At 36.3% G+C, this 20,898-nt stretch overlaps 1 protein-coding gene across 1 annotated transcript in view; it reads left to right on the forward strand.

The window, feature by feature from the left end:
* The window catches only part of HTRA3 (HtrA serine peptidase 3), a 47,205-nt gene that overhangs the window by 4,232 nt on the left and 22,075 nt on the right, over window positions 1–20,898 (forward strand). The window contains exon 2 of the mRNA XM_003773409.4: window positions 16,382–16,481. Within this exon, the coding sequence (XP_003773457.1) occupies window positions 16,382–16,481 (100 nt within the window). The remainder of the gene's footprint in view (window positions 1–16,381; window positions 16,482–20,898) is intronic.

A 20,898-nucleotide genomic window follows, 5' to 3' on the forward strand; every position in this document is an offset into this window, starting at 1 on the left:
CAATTTATTTCTGAGGGCACTTGATTATACTCATGGCTTGAGCTCAGTTGGAAAGGATTTCTAACCAAATCCCTCATAACACTTTATAAGGTTTTCATGGAGAAATGGCTCTGATATTTGCTTTAGTGGAAAGCGGACCAAAAGTTTCTGAGGATGCTTGCCAGCTCAAAAAAGAATTGATCTCTCTGTGGTTGTTGTTATTGTTGTTTTTAAAGTGCCTTTTTCATCTCAAACAACATGAGCACCTGATATTGCCTTCTTGATATATTCTGAACATGCCAATTAAATCAAGGATAGAACATGTGATCAATTCAGAATTATATATTCAAGGCAGCTTAAGATAAAGAATTTATCCATCCAATATTGGTCTACCTATGAAGAACAGGCTTTGACAGTTTCTTTCAGCTTTAATTATTTCAAGGTTAAAGGTACCTCATTTATTAAATCCTTTTTGCAGATTGTCTGAAGACTGGAATGTAGAATTTGGAATAATCATACAGATCACTTGGGTATATATGTATGTGTTTCTCCTCTCCCCAGGATACCATAGTTCAGATATAACATCTGGTTTTCAAGGACTTGTATTTGCTGCAGTCTCACATCTGGGTTGACAGGCATTGGGAAGCCAAGAAGCTTGGCCAAGGTAGAGTGAGCCAGAAACTCCACCAGTTAGGATGTTTAAAGACCAGAACATTTGACATCTGTAGCTGTTGCTTCCCAAACACAACCTTTTCAATACTTTTCTGGCCTCTGCCGTTTCCGAACAAAGAGAATCCCAAAACCCATATGACTGTTAGAAGGTTTACCCTCTGAGTTCCAACAGAGAGCACAAGTTTAAAGGAATAAATAAGAAGCTGTTCCAATGAGTCAGGTGGGAGTTTATGGCAGATGAACTTATGAGTGATCCTTGGGGATCCTGCCTTTCCTTTTGGCCAAGGATACAGCACTTAAAGGGAAAAAGTTGGCTTCTTGTGTGAAAGTAAGATGAGTGTTAGGGCTCATAGAATTTCAGAGCTGGAAGCAATCTCCAAAACCATCTAATTCAACCTTTTCATTTACAAATAAGCTAACTGAGACCCAGGGAAGACAACTGATTTGCCCAACAAAATACCAGTAGTAACTTTGAAGGGACTTCATAAACCCTCCAGTCTATTTTCTTCCCCTCAACTTTATACATAGATCTCTCTACAATATTCATAGATATCTCTTGAGGATTGAGCAACATTTGTTGTTTGGTCATTTAGTCACATGTGACTTTTTGCGACTCCATTTGGGGTTTTCTTGGCAAAGTTACTAAAGTGATTTACAATTTCCATCTCCAGCTCATTTAATAGATGAGGAAACTGAGGCAAACAAGGTTAAGTGACAAGGTAAGTGACTTGCCCAGAGTCACATAACTAGATTTGAACTCAGTTCTTCCTGACTCCAGGCCTTGAATCCATGCATCACCTGGCCCTACTGATCCCTTTTATTTTTTAGGCTCTGAGAGCAAAAGGCTAATCAAATCAGCAAAATACCGAAAGGTTCTAGAATTGTTTGGTAGCTTTGATTTTTCTCCAAAGGGCCAAGGGCCAATCCACTTTTGCAATCACTCTGTCTTTCATTGGCAAATAGGTTCATCTTGCTAACATATTTTTAGATTCTAATTCTTAGCAAGTGTATTCATTCACTTGTCTATCCTGACTTTGTCACCTGCAGAATAGGTAAGGCATGCCATTTGTGCCATTGAGAAAAATAATGAAGAGAACAGGACCAAGGACAGAGGTTTAAAGTACTTTACTGTAAACATTCTGCCCCCTCTTCCTTTCCATCTCTCTAAGTTGACTTGCCTCACAGAAATCAGACTATTATATAATATCAGTGAGCAAATAGCTCTAGATCTAGAAGGTATCTTAATCTGGTTCAACCCCACCCCCACTTCCTTTTACAGATGAGGAAATCATGTCCTAGAGAGATCTGTCCAAGGTCATAACATATTTTAAGTAGCACAATCAGGATTTAAACTCAGGAACTTGGACTTCTAATCCAGCATTTTCCCCTACTCTGTCTCATTATATAGGTGAATATCTATAAATCATGAGCTCATAAAAAGTAAACTTCTAATGTAAAATTTCCCTTTTCAAAAATAAAAGATGAAAAATGTTTCTCCACCCTATTTGGGGAGTTAATTAAGTTCTAATAATCCTTAAGGACAGTTTTAGAAATTTAAATATCTTTCTCTATTATAGCAGGTTTTTTTTCTTTGATTTGCTTCAGTAGACATTTGTAAGAACTTAAAAATCTCAAAATTTTCTTTGGATATATCAACTAGAATACAGGTACTTCTTGGTTTATAAATATCTAACTTAAAATACTACTATTAGATATGAAAATGAGGTCAGAATTACATTGTGGTTAAGAAGGGCTTTTTTGAGCCCCCAAAAAGCAAAGAATATTGCCATCTTTCTTAAGAAGCTGGTGAGCATAGAAGCTGAAGGTATACTATCAAAATATTATAACATTTCAGTATCTGAAGCCTACTTTAACTCAAACTGTGACTGGAAGGGTATTATATTTTTAAAAGCCTTTTTGGAACCCAGAAATAATATACTCTATTTTACAACGTGGGCTATTGAACTAACTTGGAAATCTATTATCATCACATTGTTTCCGTGAGACAATGCCTGCTCAATCCCTACTGGTCCTTCAAAGTTTACAAAGGATTTTGTTCATAAAGACTACATAAAATAGTGAATATCTTATTATCCTAGTTTTATAGGCTCAAAGAGATGGTAAGGAGTAATACATAGCTAACCAGTAGAAGGGATCAGAACTGAATCCACATCCTCAGATTTCAAAGCCAGAATATTTTCCTTAAATTATGTGTATGCTAGCATACAATTTATATTCTAGTTGGGAACAATCTCTATGTGCAGATAACCTGAAAGCCCATAAGAATAAGAGAAATATTATGGGGGCAGATTTTTCCAAAAATAGATATAAATACCTGTAGATAAATAGAGATTAAAAAAATAGATAGGTAGGTAGATCAAAACATAGATATTCACCAAAATTTCCCATTATCTTGTAGTATGGGCCTGACCTTGGGTAACTTACAGTCATACCAATGGAGTTCGATCAGTTAGCCTTACCAAGTTAGAAAGGCTTCTTCTACAATGGGATGAGTTATTTTATTTTTTGTTGGCAATTGCAGTTAAGTGACTTATTCAAGATCACACAACTAGTAAATGGTTTGAGTGCAAATTTGAATTCAGGTTCTCCTGAATCCAAGGCCAATACTCTACCCACTATGCCACCTAGGTGCCCCATTTTTTTTTGTTCTTTTTAAACATAATCTTTTGTTGACTCAATAAGCAGCTTAGCCAAGTCCAAAGAAGCTCTTTTCCAGGTTTGCTGCAAAATGATGATTGTTTAAAACTTTTTTTGGACAAAACAATTTTCCAAATGACAAATATACACATTATATAATGTATATATATTATATTTATGATGTGTTTATGTATTTAGATGTGTTATAATAAATGAATGACCAATTTTACATGTAAAGAAACTCAGACACATAGAGAATTTAAATGAATCGTAAAATCTGCCTAGAGTCAGTCTTAGAAGCCAGCCAGGCCATAAGATGGTATATATTCCTGCCATACTTTCTGCAGGCCTGGCAAAAGAAAATTTGTCTTAGTGATTCAAAGCATTCAGAGGGTCAAGTGATCTGAATGTTTAACAAACTAAGTTTTTAATTTGCAAAAGTGCTTCACTTTACAATCAAACAACTAATCATGGCAAAAATATGAAATTTTAGTGATACATGATATATTCGCAAATAGAATTCTTTTGCAGACAGATTCATGAATTTATAGACTTGTGAGGAACAGTATTCTCCATCTTTATGAGGATTGTTACTGAAGACCCAGAAAAGGTAACTTATCCAAAGAAACACAGTAGCTGAATCAGGATTATTTTAGGGATTTCCTTTGGCCTGACCTAGTGTTCTTTGTAGTATCATTTTCTCATCCTGTACTCATTTAGAGAGCCCCCTGAGAAATCTTTAGCTCCCATAATTGTCCTGGAAAAATTCAGGGCAGTATGTTCATAATTTCTTTGCTAAGGATGCTGAACTAGATCCACTGGAGGACTTCCCTGGGGTTGAGAAGTAGGATGGGGAAAGAGTATGGGAAAGACTGTGAAATCACATCATCTGAATATAATTTAAAGGAAATGGTCTTGTTTCTTTTTACTTTAGCTTAAAGTAGACAAATTTTAGGGGAAATATAATAGCTATCTTGAAGTCTAGGGACAATTAGACCTATTCTTCTTGGACCCAGGGATGAAAGTAGAGGGAAAGCGATTAGCCATCACTCTTTAAAGAAATTTCTAATAACTCCTGCTGACATTTACATAGCACTTAATACCTTTTCAAAGTATTTTGTCTGCACTTTCACATTTAAAACAATCCTATGTTGTGGCAGTAATCATATCAATAATAATAACAATAACAAGCATTTAAGATTTACTAAGCACATTACAAATATCATCCTATTTGATCCTCACAACAATCCTGGGAGGTAGGTACTGTTATTATCCCCATTTTACAGATGGAGTACCTGAGGTGCACAGAGGTAAAATGATTTGTCCAACTAAAAGTATCTGAGATCAGATTTGAGATCTGATTGCAGGTCCAGCACTCCATTCATTGTACCTTCTAGGTGCCTTTAAGTATTCTTAGTACCAAAATCCTTATGGTCATACATCTAATAGGTGTCAGAGATGGCATTCAAACCAGGGTTTTCCTGGCACAAAATTAAATATTCCATAGAATATAACATATTGACTCTTTTGCAACAAGCAGACTCAAGGATGGTTTCCTGTCACTCAAAGTCCTCAACTGAAGGCTGAATGACTTATCAAGGAAGTTATAGAGGGGGGGGGTTCATTCTTCAGGTAAGGCAGTGAACTAAATAGTCTCTAAGGTCCACATATATGCTGATCTAAACATCAGAAAGAAAGCAAATTAAAATAGAGTTATTATATGAGACAATGTTTATAAAGCACTGATTTTGGTGCCTAAAACATAAGTGCTTAATGAATGCTCCCCCTCCCCCCCCGCCTTTCCCTGCTTCAAAGTGGATGACTTTAAAAAAGTTATGATATTAACTTTGGAGCCTTCTGAGTCTCAAGACTACCATTCAATGAGAAAATATCCAGATGTGATCTTGTCTTCCATTTCCCTCTACACAAAGAATTTCAGATGAATAATGATGGAATGAAGGCAAGCTGAGCCAAGATTTTTTTTTATTGGGACTCAAGTCAGACAATAATCTGCTTTGATGAGACAACTTCTGTCTGTCTGACCTAAGACCTGCTTAACACAATTCCACAGTGGGAATACTCTGTTCCCATGTTGGTTCATGTATGAGACTTATTCAGCTAGTGCTTGAATGGATGAGCCAAAAAGTTATTTATTTTTTCTGATCAGGCTCTGAGATTAGTTTGGCATTCATCAGGAAAATTTGGTATTCAATTAAAATGAGCTGCAGAAGTTTTCAGAAAAGTTGCCAAGCAATAGATTTAGACAGAAACAAAAGGACTGAATTTTCTTCCCACTCTTTCTTTTCTTTAAAATGTGAATGGACTGGAGGGAAGATCCTGGACTCATATTTACCTGGTGTCTGATCCCAACTTTATTATTGATCAGTTTGTTTATCTTGAAAAAGTCACCTTTTCTTTCTAGACCTCAGTTTTCTCATTTAGGAAATAAAAGGCCTAGGGCCCCAATATCTCTTCTAGCTCTGAACTCACAAGTATATGAGAGACTCATTCTTAAAATGTGACGTTAGACACCAGATACATCACCAGATAGATGATTGCTATGGCTGGTTGACTTTTTGATATAAAGTGACAGAGAAAAATTTTACAAATTAAAATTTTGGTTATTTGATATCCTCCTTGACTATTTCCCTAAACTTGAACTTTTTGAATAGCATGATATTTAAAGTAGATAGTCATCTGTCAAAGACGTTACAGAAGAAACTTAAGCTTCATGCAAGGATTGGATTTATTGACCTGCAACGTCCCTTCCAACTCTAATATTCTGTGCTTCATTTCTTGGTGTCTGGGTTTTCTCAGGAATTATCCTACCCCTGTCTTCCTCACAAGGTATATGAAGATCAAATGAAGTGACTTAGGAAAAGTGCTTTGGAAACTATATATACCAATACTCACATATTTATACATGTACATATGTGTTTATAATATATACACACATTTACATATTAAACTATGTATATAGTATGTGTTTATACAGTATATGTATTATATACTATGTTTGTATATTATGCATGCATAAACATGTATTTGCATTTCTATAATAGACATGACCATACATGTGTTGCATGTGCATGTAAGATCTGTGTACTCACATGTGTATGTGTACATATATGTACAACAGATATGTGTACATACAAGTATGTAATGCGTGATATGCACATTATATAATATACATACTTTATAAATGTGTATACTTTATGTTTATATATATGTATGTGTATCTACATATATATGAGAGAGACACACACAGAGAGACAGAGAAAAACAGACAGACACAGAGAGAGGGATAAATAAAATATACATTCATAGATGCAGTAGTTGGGGTCTGTCTTTGTTTTTGATAGAAAATCCATAATTCTGAAATGCCATAGAAAAGAAATGTAGGATATGTCAGAGAGATGTCAACATGGCTTAATAGAAAAAAGCACTGAATATAGTCTGAAAAGAAAGGTTCAAATTTTGAATATGATTCTTATTAGGTTTCATCAATGTTTATTGACTTATTTTTTAGTATTTATTAGAAAAATGTAGTTGTTTACCAAACCTTATTGCATATGAGTTTCCTCATGTTTTAAACAAGGGTCAAGGGATTAGACTAAAAGACTCAAAGCCCCTTCATATCTTGAAATCCCTTGACCCTAGTAGGGCCATATGATAGCCAGATGACCAGAAGTCAAGAACTAGACTGTCCAAAAACTCAGATTTCTTGAGCCTAGGAAGTAAGACTTTACCATTGCCCTCTTCTCAGAAGAAAACATAAATAAATTTTCATCAACATTTTTAATGTTGGATCACTTCTACTGACTCGGCATTTGGAATGCAAATGATACAATGCCCAGTTTATCTGTGCTGTAGAGAATGGAAATCATTCCACCTTTATGCTTAAGGTTCTAGGTTACTCTGGCATTTTAGAGTATGATAAGATTTTGAGATGACCTAAAATTAATGAGACTAGGAGCTTTCAAGATTTTTGGTCTCCAAAAATTGCCATAGCCTCAATTCAGTATAAAAAGAAAAAAAATTTCTGGAGTTTATTATGAATACACATATATAGAAAAATAAAATTAAAGATATCAATTTTCATCAAGAAACTAGTTTAAAACAATCTTAAAATCATAAAGTTACTAAATGTTTATTAACATAACTTTTCATTAACAATACTATATACTTTTGGGATTTCTCAATAGGATAATAAAGTAATTTACCAAATTTTTTCATTGAGATATTTTGTTAAATGTTAAGGCTTTCATTTTACAAATGGGGAAATTGAGGTAAAGAGAGAGAGAGGAATTTTTTCAAGGGATAGTAAAGTAATGGGGGAATGATTTGAATTTTTTTTTACAATATCATTGCAGCCTCCTGATTAGAATAAGTGGAAAATTCTATGTCTATACAATAATAACTCAAAAAACGAGAAGCCTCCTGTCCTTTTCTTTTTTAGAAAAGAGAGTAAATCATAAACTAGGACAGTTTGCCCTGGTGTGTTTGAGTTCTGTGGAATTTTCAGCTGTGATTGCAGTTTTCAGTTAACTCCGACCTCCTATCCCATCCCCTACTTCAGTGACACAGTGACTGAATTTCAGCAGACCCAGTGGACTCGGTCAAATCTTACAGAAACCATTATATAGAAGTCACTGAGATTATTCTTGGCCCTGAGTGATGCTATTCAGTGAGGGAAGGTGCTGGGTTGGGGTGGGGGGTGTTTTAAAAGAAAGAGAGGCATTAAGAAGCCTGTTTCATGATATAATTTTAAAACCACTGGAGGGTAATTCTCAGAGTTTCAAAGAACCCATTTTAGAACATGAATTGGGAACTTTGAGGCAGTGGGATAGTGGCTGATGTTGTGGTCTCTTTCTCAGAGGGGTCTCTCTGAGGGCATCACTTAACTTCTGGATAGAACTCAACCTCTCTGTCTATTGAGAAGTTACTCACAGAGACTTTAGAGATCAAAACCAGAAAAAAAAATTTAAAGAAGAAATTAAAGACAGAATAGCTGGTTAGCATTTATAGAGCACATTCAATCACTTTTGATGTTCACAATGAAAGCCTGAAAGGAAGGTGAGATTATTGTTCCCATTTTATAGATGATTAAATAGAGGTAAACTGAGATTTAAGTGATTTGTTCAAGGTCACACAGTTAGTAAATGACTGAGTCAAGATTTGAATTCAGGTCTTCCTGATTGCAGTTCTACTTTACTTCTTCCAAGAGAACAAAGTTTTCGTTTTCTGAACTGCCCTAGAAAGGGAAAAGTGGCTTATCTAAAGTTATACAGGTGGTTTTGTGATTCCAAATCTAGGGTTCTTTGCATCGCACCACACTGCCTCCTAAACTCCTACTGATTTCAGAAACATCAGGGTGACTGCCAAAGAAAATATTTTCCTTCTTCTGGTCAGGAAATTCTGAATCTCTTTATTCCACTTGAAGGTATAGAAGTCTCTTTTCCTTCCAAATGAATGAAAATTTAGTCTCTCTCCATCCCTCCCACCCAAAAAGCAGCCATACAGGAATGTTTTAAGCTGTGGGAAAAGCTACAAATTCCTAACCGGTATAGCCTCCTGCCTCTCTCCAGCCCTGCTAAATTTCTTTCAAAGAAGTATACAATAGAGACCCCCATGGGGTTTACTTTATTGTTCCAAGGGACCAAAGTTTTTTGGGGAATTTATGGATCACTTTTTTGTGGGCAGAGAAAATTCCATCTAACTTGAGGGTTGACTTCAGAATGCTGGCTTGAAGACAGGAGCAACCCAGAGTGGTAATTATTTTCATTTTTGTTTTTAAATGTAGATCTTTTCAAACTGGTGTAGCATATAGAGGAAGCCTGGTTTGAGGGAATGTAAATCTCTTTACTTCTATCTCATTCTTTCATCTTAAGGATTCATCTGTGCCGATGGAAAGCATTTTAAAAATCTTGGATCTTCTTTCCTTCTCCACCCCAAAGTCCTTAGATTTCCTCCCCAGGATTCCATAGAGATAGAGCTGAGAGGCATCCATTGAAATATAAGCTTCTTGAGAGAAGAGATTGATTCTTTATTCATATTTACACTCCCAATTTCTATCACAATATCTAGCAAACAGCAGTCATTAATTGATTAACTGACCACAAAAATCCTCCAGTTCAAACTGAGCAAAGCAGGCATCCCTTCTGCAGCATTCCCAATGGGTGATCCCATTTTCCCTTTAAAGACTTAGAAGGATCATGGAATAGGAGTAGGATTAAAGTAAATGGTACATCAGATTTATAGATTCCGTACAAGGCTAATTAAGAGAGTCATGGTATCCAGGATGGAGACAGCCCCAGACTCCTGTTTTCTGCCCTCTGCCCTGTCCAGACATATTGGGACCATTATATTTCATTCTGGACACCATGTTTTTGGACAGATGGATGTTGACAACCAGTGGAAGGTCATAGAATGGTAACAGACCATGAACTCATGCCCCACAAAGATCATTTGGAGAAACTGGAGGGGGCAATGTGGTAACTGGCATTACAAATGCTTTCAAATCTCTTTAGTGAAGGGAGCATCACTTAACCTCAGGATGGGCTAGACTCTCTGTCTGTAGAGTGGTCACTGATCCAGACCACATAGGATCTTTGGGTCTAGAGTTGGCTAGAACTTCAGAAGACATTTAATCTGACCTCTTCCAGAAGAGAAAACTGAGGACCAGAGAAGTATTAATAGACTTGCTTAAACTCACTTGATAGTCTAGGTAGCAAATACCTCTAACTCCATGGTTTCCTCACTGTCCCATGCTTCCCCCATGGCTGTATGTGAAAAGTTCCTCCAGCTCCTAAACTTGATCGTTAGTAAATTGAGCTCATTCTGTAAAGCTATTCAACAAAGACACAAACAAATGAATCCTCGCCTCATGAATTATTTGTGACATGCAAATGAAAAAAAATTATTCCCACATTTTTTTTTCAGCTACACTCTGAGTGTACCCAAGAGTAATAGTCATCATAGCTGGACTTGCTAGGCTTTGCTTTCAACTAGAAGCTTATGTAAGCAAGAGGTTTTATTTCGTGTGCGTGCGTGTGTATGTGTTTGTGTGTGTATTTTAATAATTTTGGACTGACATAAAACCAAGTGGCAAACTTTAAATCTGCCAAATTGTCCCACTCTGTTTATTCTGTAGTAATCCATCAAAGAGATTTACTCCTGCTGGCTGCTAATGTAGAGACTTAAAAGAGCCTCCTGCTATTAAAACACAACCACATCTCATGACACTTTATTTATCCCCACCCATTCAACACTGACCTGTGCTCCAGGGCTAATTTGGTACAAGGGGACTTTGATTCTAGGCTTATAATCAGAGAGGTTCTGAAATAAACTGCTCTCGGAGGTTAGACTCCAGCTGTTTATCTGGGGAACAGGATACTATATCAGTATTAAGAGACAACATGAGCCTCCTCTACAGTGGACCACAAGGATCCAATAAGAGCTAAATCTAGGCAGAGAGGCAGGATTTCTGACCACCAGGTACATGGAGTGGGAGTGAGGAAGGACCTCACAGAAGAGGCAGTACAAAAAGCTCTGGAGGGACTCTCAAGTCCTGGTTTTGGGATAAACTACCTGAACAACACAGAAGTCATCCAACTTGTATGAGTATTCTGCTCTATCTATCTTCCTTCTCCAACTGATGGAGACTAGTGGAGAACAGAAGTTTTTAAATGGGACCCAAAAGAACCTATTCTCTAGTGGGGTACCAGCAACAGCTAAACTAAGTTCATCACCAATGTTTCTATCCTCCTTGAGTACCATCTGAAGTTTGTCCTTAATCAGAGCCTTCTGTATATCTCCTGAATTGGATCCTCTGTAGAATTCCGGGCTATTATCTTTTCCCTGAACTTTCTGACATTTATTAGAATAGTGTAAGGAATGAAGTAGTCTGGGAGTCTGGAAAAATTAGTTTCCCATTGTGCCTCTGAGATTATGGGCTATATGACTATAGATAACATCTCTGAAACTCAGCTGTATTTATATTTACTCTTTAGAGTTGTAATGAGCCCTAGATAATGTACCTAAAGTACTTTAAAAAATTCCAAGGCCCATATGAATATTAATAATTAATCACTGTCCTATTTAGGAAGAGGGTTCTTGGGTAGAATCCTGGGGTTTTAGAGAAATGTTTCCTTTCTCTTGAATATCAATTTACATCAAAAGGGATGTGATAGTCTACTGTTCTCTGTAGTCATCAGAGCTTTTCTAGAGTAGTGCCTTCCATTCCAGGTTACATACTTTAAAAGGAATATTAACAGTAAAGATAGAGAGGGCATCAGAGAACAGTTGAGGTGAACTGTGGATATTTAAATGGGAGACAAGATGACTTCAGAGCTTGATCACAGTCTGAAGAGAAAGGGAGGATTACATTTGTTCTGCTTGGCCCCAGATGGCAGAGTTAGAAGCAAAAGTATAAATCGCAGGAGGCAGATTATGGTTTACGATAAAGAACTTTTCACCTATGGATTTCTTGTGAAGTAGTAAGTTCAGCATCACTGAAGGTATTCAAATAAAGACTGTATAACATCTTGTTGTGGGAGATCTCATTCTTTTCTGTATCATAGATTCAAACAATTTAGAGCTAAAATGGGGAGACTAGACAATATGATCACTAAATTCACTATTATCTTTCCCAATCTCCCCACTTTACAGTCGAAGAAACTGAGGTCCAGAGAAATTAAATTGCATGCCCACGCAAATGTAGGTAGTAAATAAAACAGCTAGATTTTGGGATCTAGATTTTAAAGAAGTAGAACTCAGCTCTAAAGAGTTAAATTAAACAATTTTTGAGATCTTACCCAATTCTTGAGATTGCCTGCCTTCACAGCTGGACAGCAAAGCTAATTTTGAGCACCAAGCTTCATCTTTCATGTCAGGAGTTTGCTGGTAGATTGAATTCCAGTAACTTTTTTTCTTTTTTTTTTTCCCTTTTGGTAGGGGGAGTATATGAGTTTTTTTTTTAATTCAAGCCTTTCAAGGCAAACACTGAGCCTTGTTTGTTCCAAATTAAGTCAATACCTTCCACAGCTAAGTGGGAGACCTTGGCACACACTCATAAATGAAGAAAGAAAAGAAAAGCCAGTCATTTCTTAAATGCCTTTGGCTTGTTTGGTAACGGTGAATGAAATTCAATCCATCAAAAAAGTTTCATCAAAGTTCACGAACTGCCTGGCAAACCTGGGCCAAGGCAAAATTAAATGCTTCTCACTAAGCATAATTATTCATGTATACATTGTACTTTATACTTTACAAAGTACTTTTTTCAGGACCACTGCTGATGGCACGTAATACAGATGTTACTCCCATTTTACAGATGAGGAAACTGAGACTGAGTTGCATAATTTGTTAAGAGGCAAAGTCAAGATTTATACTCGGGTCTCCCAAGACCAACATTCTTTCTACTGCCTTTGGCTGACTTCATGCAAAATGAACATTCTTTAGTTGAAAACATGCTTTCATAATAGAAGCCTTGCCAGCATGAAAATCTATACAACTTGCTTAATTAGCACATTCATTTATCTTTCTGACCCTTTTCTCTAAGTCATTAATACACTTGCCATGGTAATGTTGTTTATTATAGTTATATTTCTTTTTTTCTTCTCTGTACTAGACTTGGATATTAGGAATACCCCATAAGTTCCTTGAAAACAAAAACCTGCATCTTTTTAAAAATTGTTTATTTTATTTAGTATTTTATTTTTCCCAGTTAGCTATAAAACCAACTTTTAAAATTATTTTAAAAACTTTGAGTTCCAAATTCTCTTTCTTCTTCCCTCTCCAGCTCTCCTCACTGAGGAGGCAAGCAATGTGATATAGGTTATGCCTGTGTAGTCATGTAAAATATTTCCATCATCATCAAGAAATCTGCATCTTACTTAGACTCTTTCCTCTCCCCTAAGACCTAATTCTGTACTCTGCATATAGAAGATTCATGGAATCACAGAGTTAGAGCCAGAGACCATCTAGACAAGATTTTTTTAAACCCTTATTTGTGTCATGAATCCCTTTGACAATCTAGTGAAATATATACATATATATCATTCATAATAATGCCCTTACATAATTAAATGAATTGCTAAGTTTCAGTTAAAGGTCAATGAAAATAAAGATATAATTTTCTTCCCATCTAAGCTTATGGACTTCATGATATTAATCCGAAGAGTTCTTGATGATCTCAACAACTCCTATGCTTTAAATGATCATCTCTATGCTGATGATTTTCAATCCACCATTCCTGCTCCAGTTTCTCTGCTGACCTTCAAACTTGCATTTCCAACTATCTTTCAGACATTTGGAAATGGATGTCTAGTAGACATCTTAAATTCAATATGCCCAAAACAAAACTCGTTATCTTCCCCCACCCCCAACCTTTCCCCACTTTTACCTTCCCTATTACTGTAGAAGGTAACACCATCTGCCTAGTCCCTCAGGCTTAAAATAGTCATCCTCTTCACTGTATCTCACTTTAGTTTTCCAAACTGTTGTCAAGGCTGCTGGTTTCTCCTTTGTCATGGTTGTTGTTTGTCCTTCATTCTGGAAGATGGCAATGACATCAAGGAGTTGATGCAAGTGAATTGAATTTGAATGAGGAACAACTGGTAAAATCACTAGGCTCGCTTTTCTTCTCCAAAGTCAGTGGCCAGGTATAGACCAGGATGGCTTTTTGGGGGTACATTGGGAGATCTGGACTTTTTAAAGTTAAGATTTTAAAAGTCTCAGTTTGACTGAGTCAACTTCCATTTGTTGACGAAGCTAGGTAAGAATCGATGCAAAGAATGGACTTTTTATACTTCCTCTTCTCTGACACTGCTGCCCCTCTGCTGTAAACCTTCATCTCTTCACAATTGGATTATTATAACAGCCAGTTGGTGAGTCTGTCTGCCTTCCACTCCAATCCATTTTTTATTCTATCACTTTAATGATTTTCCTAAAGTGAGATCTGATCATATTCCTACCCTGAAAATAAATTCAGTGGTTTTCTATTAACTTGAGCAGTCAACACAAAATCCTATGATGGTCATTCAAAGACCTTTATAGCTTAGTCCTCTCCTGTCTTCCCAGTTTATTCCCTGACCTATACTCCTGGCTATTCCATGAAAGAGACACTCCAAATCTCAGCTCTGGTTATTCTTTCTATTCCTGGAATATTCTCCTTCTGCTCTTGACTACAGACCTTCCTGGCTTCCTTTAAGCATTTACTAAAAGCCAATTTATTACTGGCCAGCTCCTAATTCAAGCATTTTCTCTATTAATTACTTTCCATATTCTATATGTAGTTTGTTTGCATATGTTTATTTGCTTATCTCTCCCATTTGGTTGTAACTTCTTGAAGGCAGGGATTGTTTTTTGGGTTGGTTTTTTTTTTTTTTTTTTGCCTTTTTTTGCTTTGTCCAGCATTTAACATAGTACCTGGCACATTGTAGGTACTAAATAAATGCTGCTAACACTCTCACTTTATAGATTAAGAAGCTGAGACTTAGCATGGTTAAATGAAGAACCCAAGGTAACATGGTAGACAGCAGGCTTTGAACTTTGTCTTTTTATGCTACCAAGCTTGAAAGAGCTAATTAGATATTTGTTGAATATTGGAGGGATATCTCCATAGATTTTAGAGGCCTTGTTAATGAGGAGGAGGTTTTTGTATTTGCTTGTTTATATTTTTCCATTTCTAGGTATTTGGGGTTATACGATTCTTTGTTTTAATCATGAATGACTCTAGATTTTAAAATGAGGGTGATGGTCTCAAAGGCCAGAAACATCATCATAGTTCCCATATCTAAAATCTGTTCAGTTTTACAATATTGTTTCCTTAAACTCCTGTCAGCAGTCAATAACAGCTAGCATTTGTCTAGAACTTTAAGATTTGCAAAGCATTTTATAAAGATTAACTCATATTATCCTCATAGCATCCTTAGAAAATAGGTGCTGTTATTATCCCCATTTTACAGATGAGAAAACTAAGGGACAAAAATTGAATGACTTGCCCATGGTAAGCTAGTAAGTTTCTGAGAGGCCTGATTTGAACTCAGTGTTTTATCTACTGAGCCTCCTCTACCCCTATTTTATAATGAAGATACTAAGTCTCAGAACAGTGATCGAATGTATGTGAAGCTTCGAACTCAGGTCATCCTGAAATCAAATCCAGTACTCTATCTGCTAGCCTGTGTTGATTCATAATACATATGTTGTTTTCCAAAGAGCCTGTACCCACCAAATGCAATTAAATCTCTCTTTAAGGCAGCTAAGTAGTATCAAGATATAAAGTGTTGCCTTGGAGTCAGAAAGACATGAATTCAAATCCTGGCTCAGGCTCTTACTAGGTATGTGATCCTAAGCAAAGTACAACCTCTGACTGCCTCAGTTTCCTTCCTCTGTAAAAATGGGGATGATGATGATGATGTTAATAATAATACTCCAAAGGGATGAAGATCAAATGTGATAACATGGAAAACACTTTATAAAACTTAAAAGCATTATATAAATGCTAGCTATATAATTTATTACTGCATAAAATAGATTGTATTATTATATGATTTTGAACAATAGACTATTTAATAATATATAATAATGATTTATAGTAGCATGGAATTTAGAATTGGAAGGAGGCTTCAAGTATAATCCCCTTAATTTATAGTAGTGTAAGCTGAGTCCAATAAAGGTAACTTGCCTATACTCACAAAGTAGTAATTGAACTGAAATTGGAACCAAATCTGTGTTTCAGAAAATCTCATATAAATCTTAAAAAAAAAAAAAAACTGAAAATTTAAACTTCCCATTGGAATCCAAAATGGGGATATTCTTGATACCTTTTCAAGTAAGGAGGTCATCTAGAAAGGGAATGATTGCTCCTGTCTCTGATTCATCTGTTGAGCAATCCCAGATTTTCCTATCTGTTTTGCTTAAGAAGTGACAAAGGAGAGAGCTTTGTCTTTATAGTCATTAAACTGATTAAAACCACAGAGAGCTCAGCTCTCCCACATCTATTTTTTCCTGCAGGTAAATCCCAAAAGCTGTATCTTCTTATTAAAATACCCAATTCTTTCTGCTAGTATAGGTCACCAACAGTTCACCAGCCCGAGGTACAAGTTTAACTTCATTGCGGATGTGGTGGAAAAGATTGCACCGGCAGTGGTTCACATTGAACTTTTTCTGAGGTAGGTAATTCTCTTATGTTTGCCACACCGATTTTCATCCATTCCACTCTAGTCCTCCTGTCTATTTTTTGTCCTTGGTCAATGATTCCCTTAATGGAAATAAAATCTAAATCCTCCCTGCCAATCCAGACAATTTTCTCCATGTCCATCTCCTCCCTTTCTCTCCCTTTCACCTTCAGTTTCCTATATCCTGCCTTTCTGACTTCCAAACCTTTATTCATGCTGCTCTCTCATACTCAAATGCTCTTTCTGGTTCCCTTTCTGCCAATCCAACTTCTTCATCTTTTTTAAAATAGCATTTTATTTTTCCAAATACATACAAAGATAGTTTTCAGCATTCACCTTTGCAAAACCTTGTTCTGAGTTTTTCTTCCTCTTCTCTAACCTTCCCCAAGATAGCAATCAATGCAATAGAAATAAAACATGTGCATTTCTTGTAAATATATTTCTATATGTCATGCTGTGCAAGAAAAATCAGATCAAAAGGGGGAAAAACACAAGAAGGAAAAAAAACAAACAAGAACAAAAAGGTGAAAACAATAATGGTGATCCACATTCAGTCTCTTTGTCTGGATGCGGATGGCTCTTTCCATCACAAGTCTATTGGAATTCTCTTCAATCACTTTATTGTTGAAAAGAACCAAGTCCATCATAGTTGATCATCACACAATCTTGTTGTGGCTGTGTACAATGTTCTGTTGGTTCTGCTCACTTCACTGAGCATCAGTTCATGTAAGTCTTTCCAGTTTTGCCAATCCAACTTCTAACCCTCCTCCAAACATTCCCAGTTCAAGTGATAACTAATTTCAGTCAATTCATTTCAATAAACATTTATGAAGCACTGAATATGTGCCAGCTCTATGCTAGACTTGAAAAATACAAAGACATTTTAAAAGAGCAAAATTATGCTTGTTCTCAAGGTGTTTACAATTTATTCACATGATGAGTTTATCATTCATTCAGTGGCTAGGACAGGTATCATCTTCACATAAATTCAACTTGTTTGCATGTCATGCTGTCACCTCCATGAAATCATGGTCCTCTTCAAGAATAAAGGACAAAGGATCAGATGTACACATGAACACCTTAAAAAGTAGAATATGAGAGAACCAAGGGAGCAAATCACTATTAATATTTTTTAATGATTCTTATCCCCTAATATAGGGCAGCTAGATGATACAGTGGTTAGAGCACTGAACTGGGACTCAGGAAGATCTGGATTAAAATCCAATCTCAGAAATTTGCTAACTGTGTGATCCTGGGCAAGCCACTTAACCCTGTTTGCCTTAGTTTCCTCATCTATAAAATGAGATGGAGAATGAAATGGCAAATCACTCCAGTATCTTTGCCAAAGAAAACACCAAATGAGGTCACAAAGAGTCAGACACAATTGAAAAACAACTCAACAAAGAGAAAATTGCCTTGAAGAGACTATAAATTCTCTGAGGTCAAGAATTAGCCTTTTATCTACTCCCATATAGTCTGGCCCAGGACCTTAGATATAGTGATAATCAGTCAATCAGCAAAACTTTATGGAATGTCTACTATGTGCTAAAGGGAAGAGGAAGAAGGGGTCAACCTGATTATAAATAAATACAAATTGTACAATTTACTTACAATATAGTTGTAAGTAAATATGAAATGTTTTTTAAGATAAACACATGGTGTGTGTGTGGGGGGGGGCGGTAATTAGGATCTAAGGCAGTATTTTAGTTGAACTTTGAAGGAAATTGGATCTGAGAGGAAGAGATTAAGAGGGAATACATTCCCAGATCGAGGGGCAGCCTGTGTGTAAAAAGACAGGGACTGTTAAATGGAAGACATGTGTAAGAAACAGCAAGACAATTGATTTGACTGAACAGTTGAGTGTATAAAAAGGATTAATGTGTACAACTCTGGAAAAAATCACTTAAAGTCAAATGGTGAAGACCATGGATCAACATGATTGACAGACTAATGGAATGGCCATCATTTCTATGTTCAAAGCAGGAAGATTATTTTTCAAATTCAACAAAGTTGATCAAGATCCTATGACCAGTTCCAGGGAAGAAATGATGAAAAATAAGATTGTAAAGGTTCAGTGCTTTATTACCTCCCATTGCTTAGAAAGATTCTTTTAAGACCTGAGGGTTGAGCTTGATGAATGGCCACTCTATTAAAATTATTCTTGGCAATAAAGAGTTAATTTATGTTAGGAAGGTAAACAACTTATTCTTTAATTATCACAGGAATGAGCCCCATTTATTTTAATTACCAACTAAAGAACCCTGTTTACAAAGACCCTTTTATTAAATGATCACATTAAACTCTGAAATTCAATTATTTGTTTTTATTTCTTGTGGAAGAGATTTCAGTCTGGTGACAGTCAGATGGTGGGTTATGCACCAAAGAATCAAAAGACTTTAGAAGTAAGAAAACATAACCTCTTTTGCTGTCAATTAGAAAGAAGGTCTCTACCCTCAAAGAGATTACATTTTAATGGGGGAAGGCAATACTTATAAGTGATTCAGAAAACTGGCAGTAAGAGATGATATAGGAACAAGGCAAAAAAATATTGCAATTTGCCAAAAAGAAATGGCCAAGTTAGATTAATAGAAGTAGTTTCCTCAGTGAGAATTTCCTATACCAATGAAATTGACAATAACAACAAAAAATTGCATTCAAAGACACACAAAGTACTTTCCTCATAACAACCCAGTGAGGAGGAAGTATAAAATTTTAGAGCTGTAGAAACAGACTTAAAGAGTTTAAATGGCACATTTTAGGGTCACCCAGCCAATAATTAGAATCTGGCACTCTTGATTCCAGGTTTAATGCTCTTTTCACTATTCCATATAGACATCTGATGATGATGGTGATGATGAGGAGGAGTAAATAATATAATTTGTTGTTCAGTCTTTTTTTAATCCTAGCTGACTCTTAATGACCCCATCCGAAGTTTTTTTCCCCCGGAGGCAATTGGGATTAAGTGACTTGCTCAGGGTCACATAGCTAGGAAGTGTTAAGTGTCTGAGGTCAGATTTTAACTCAGGTCCTCCTGACTTCAGGGCTGATGTTATATCCACTGCACCACCTAGCAGTCCCCCCATCTGGAGTTTTGTTGAGATACTAGTTTGCCATTTTCTTCTATAGCTCAATTTACAGATGAAGAAACTGAGGCAAACAGGGTTAAATGACTTGCATATGGACACATAGCTAGTACATATCCAAGACCATATTTGAACTCATGTCTTCCTGACTCCAGATGCAGTGTTCTATCAACTGTGCCATCTAGCTGTCCAATAATTATAGCTGATGTTAATGTCACTTAACTTTTGCATTTTTGAAACATTTTCATATGTTTTATTTTGATCTTAAAATCCTGTGAAGACAATTATTATTATTCCATTTTACAAATGAAGAAACTGAGACCCTATGAAATGCTTGCTCAGGGTTACTCAGTTAGTGATGGAGCCCATACTGGACACAAAGTCTGCTTATTCTTAGGCACTAGCTTTTTGCCCAGATTATACTGACAAAATGACCTGACTGCCTTTTTTACTGGTCCATGCTGATAAAAATGATCCAATAAACAAAATATAATGATCAGTCAAAAAACATTCATTGACCTTCCACAGAGTTCACAGAACTTGACATAGGTGCCTGGGGTATATGCTGACAGACAAATATAGTCCTCACCCTGAGGGAGTCTGCTGTCTGAAAGGTGAGACAAAACATATGTAATCAGCAGGAATTTGCAGGTACTCCACAAAGGCAGATAAGCTACTGAGCTGACAGGTTTCAGATGGGGCAACAGATTGGCTTAGTCAGCTAATAAAATGAATTTCTGTAAAAGAGTCTGTGTTGACTCATAGACTATTGAAGGCAGAAGGGAACATAGGACAAATAATATCAGAACATAGAAGTTTAAATTGGAGCATGTCAGGTGGTAGGGGTCACAGGAGCACAAACCTCAGAGATTATCTAGCTCAACAGTTTTATTTACAGATGAGGAAACTGAGGCTCAGGGAAATTAAGTAATTTGGAAATTACTCACAATAAAAGGAGTGTCTTTGACCACCCCCTTCTTTAATAGAGGGGGAAACTGAGAGATGAGGAGGCTTGTCTGAGTTCACATAGTAGAATAATTGTGATCTAGCACAAACACCCAAGTCTCCTCATTGCTTAGAAGGAATCCTTCCAAACTCAGTCATTTAACTTGATATATGGCTGCACTATGTAGTCTAAGTGTTATGTTCTTGGCACTAAAGAGTTAATTTACATCAAGAAAGTAAACAAGTTATTCCTTAATCATCACAGAACTGAGCCCCATTTAGTTTAATTACCCTTTTATTAAGCAGCCACATCAAAACTCTGAAATCCAATTACTTGGACTTGTGGGTAGGGGATGGTAGAATTATAGTATCTTACTTGGTTG

The sequence above is a fragment of the Sarcophilus harrisii genome, chromosome 6 (assembly GCF_902635505.1).
Source record: "Sarcophilus harrisii chromosome 6, mSarHar1.11, whole genome shotgun sequence".
Taxonomy (NCBI): domain Eukaryota; kingdom Metazoa; phylum Chordata; class Mammalia; order Dasyuromorphia; family Dasyuridae; genus Sarcophilus; species Sarcophilus harrisii.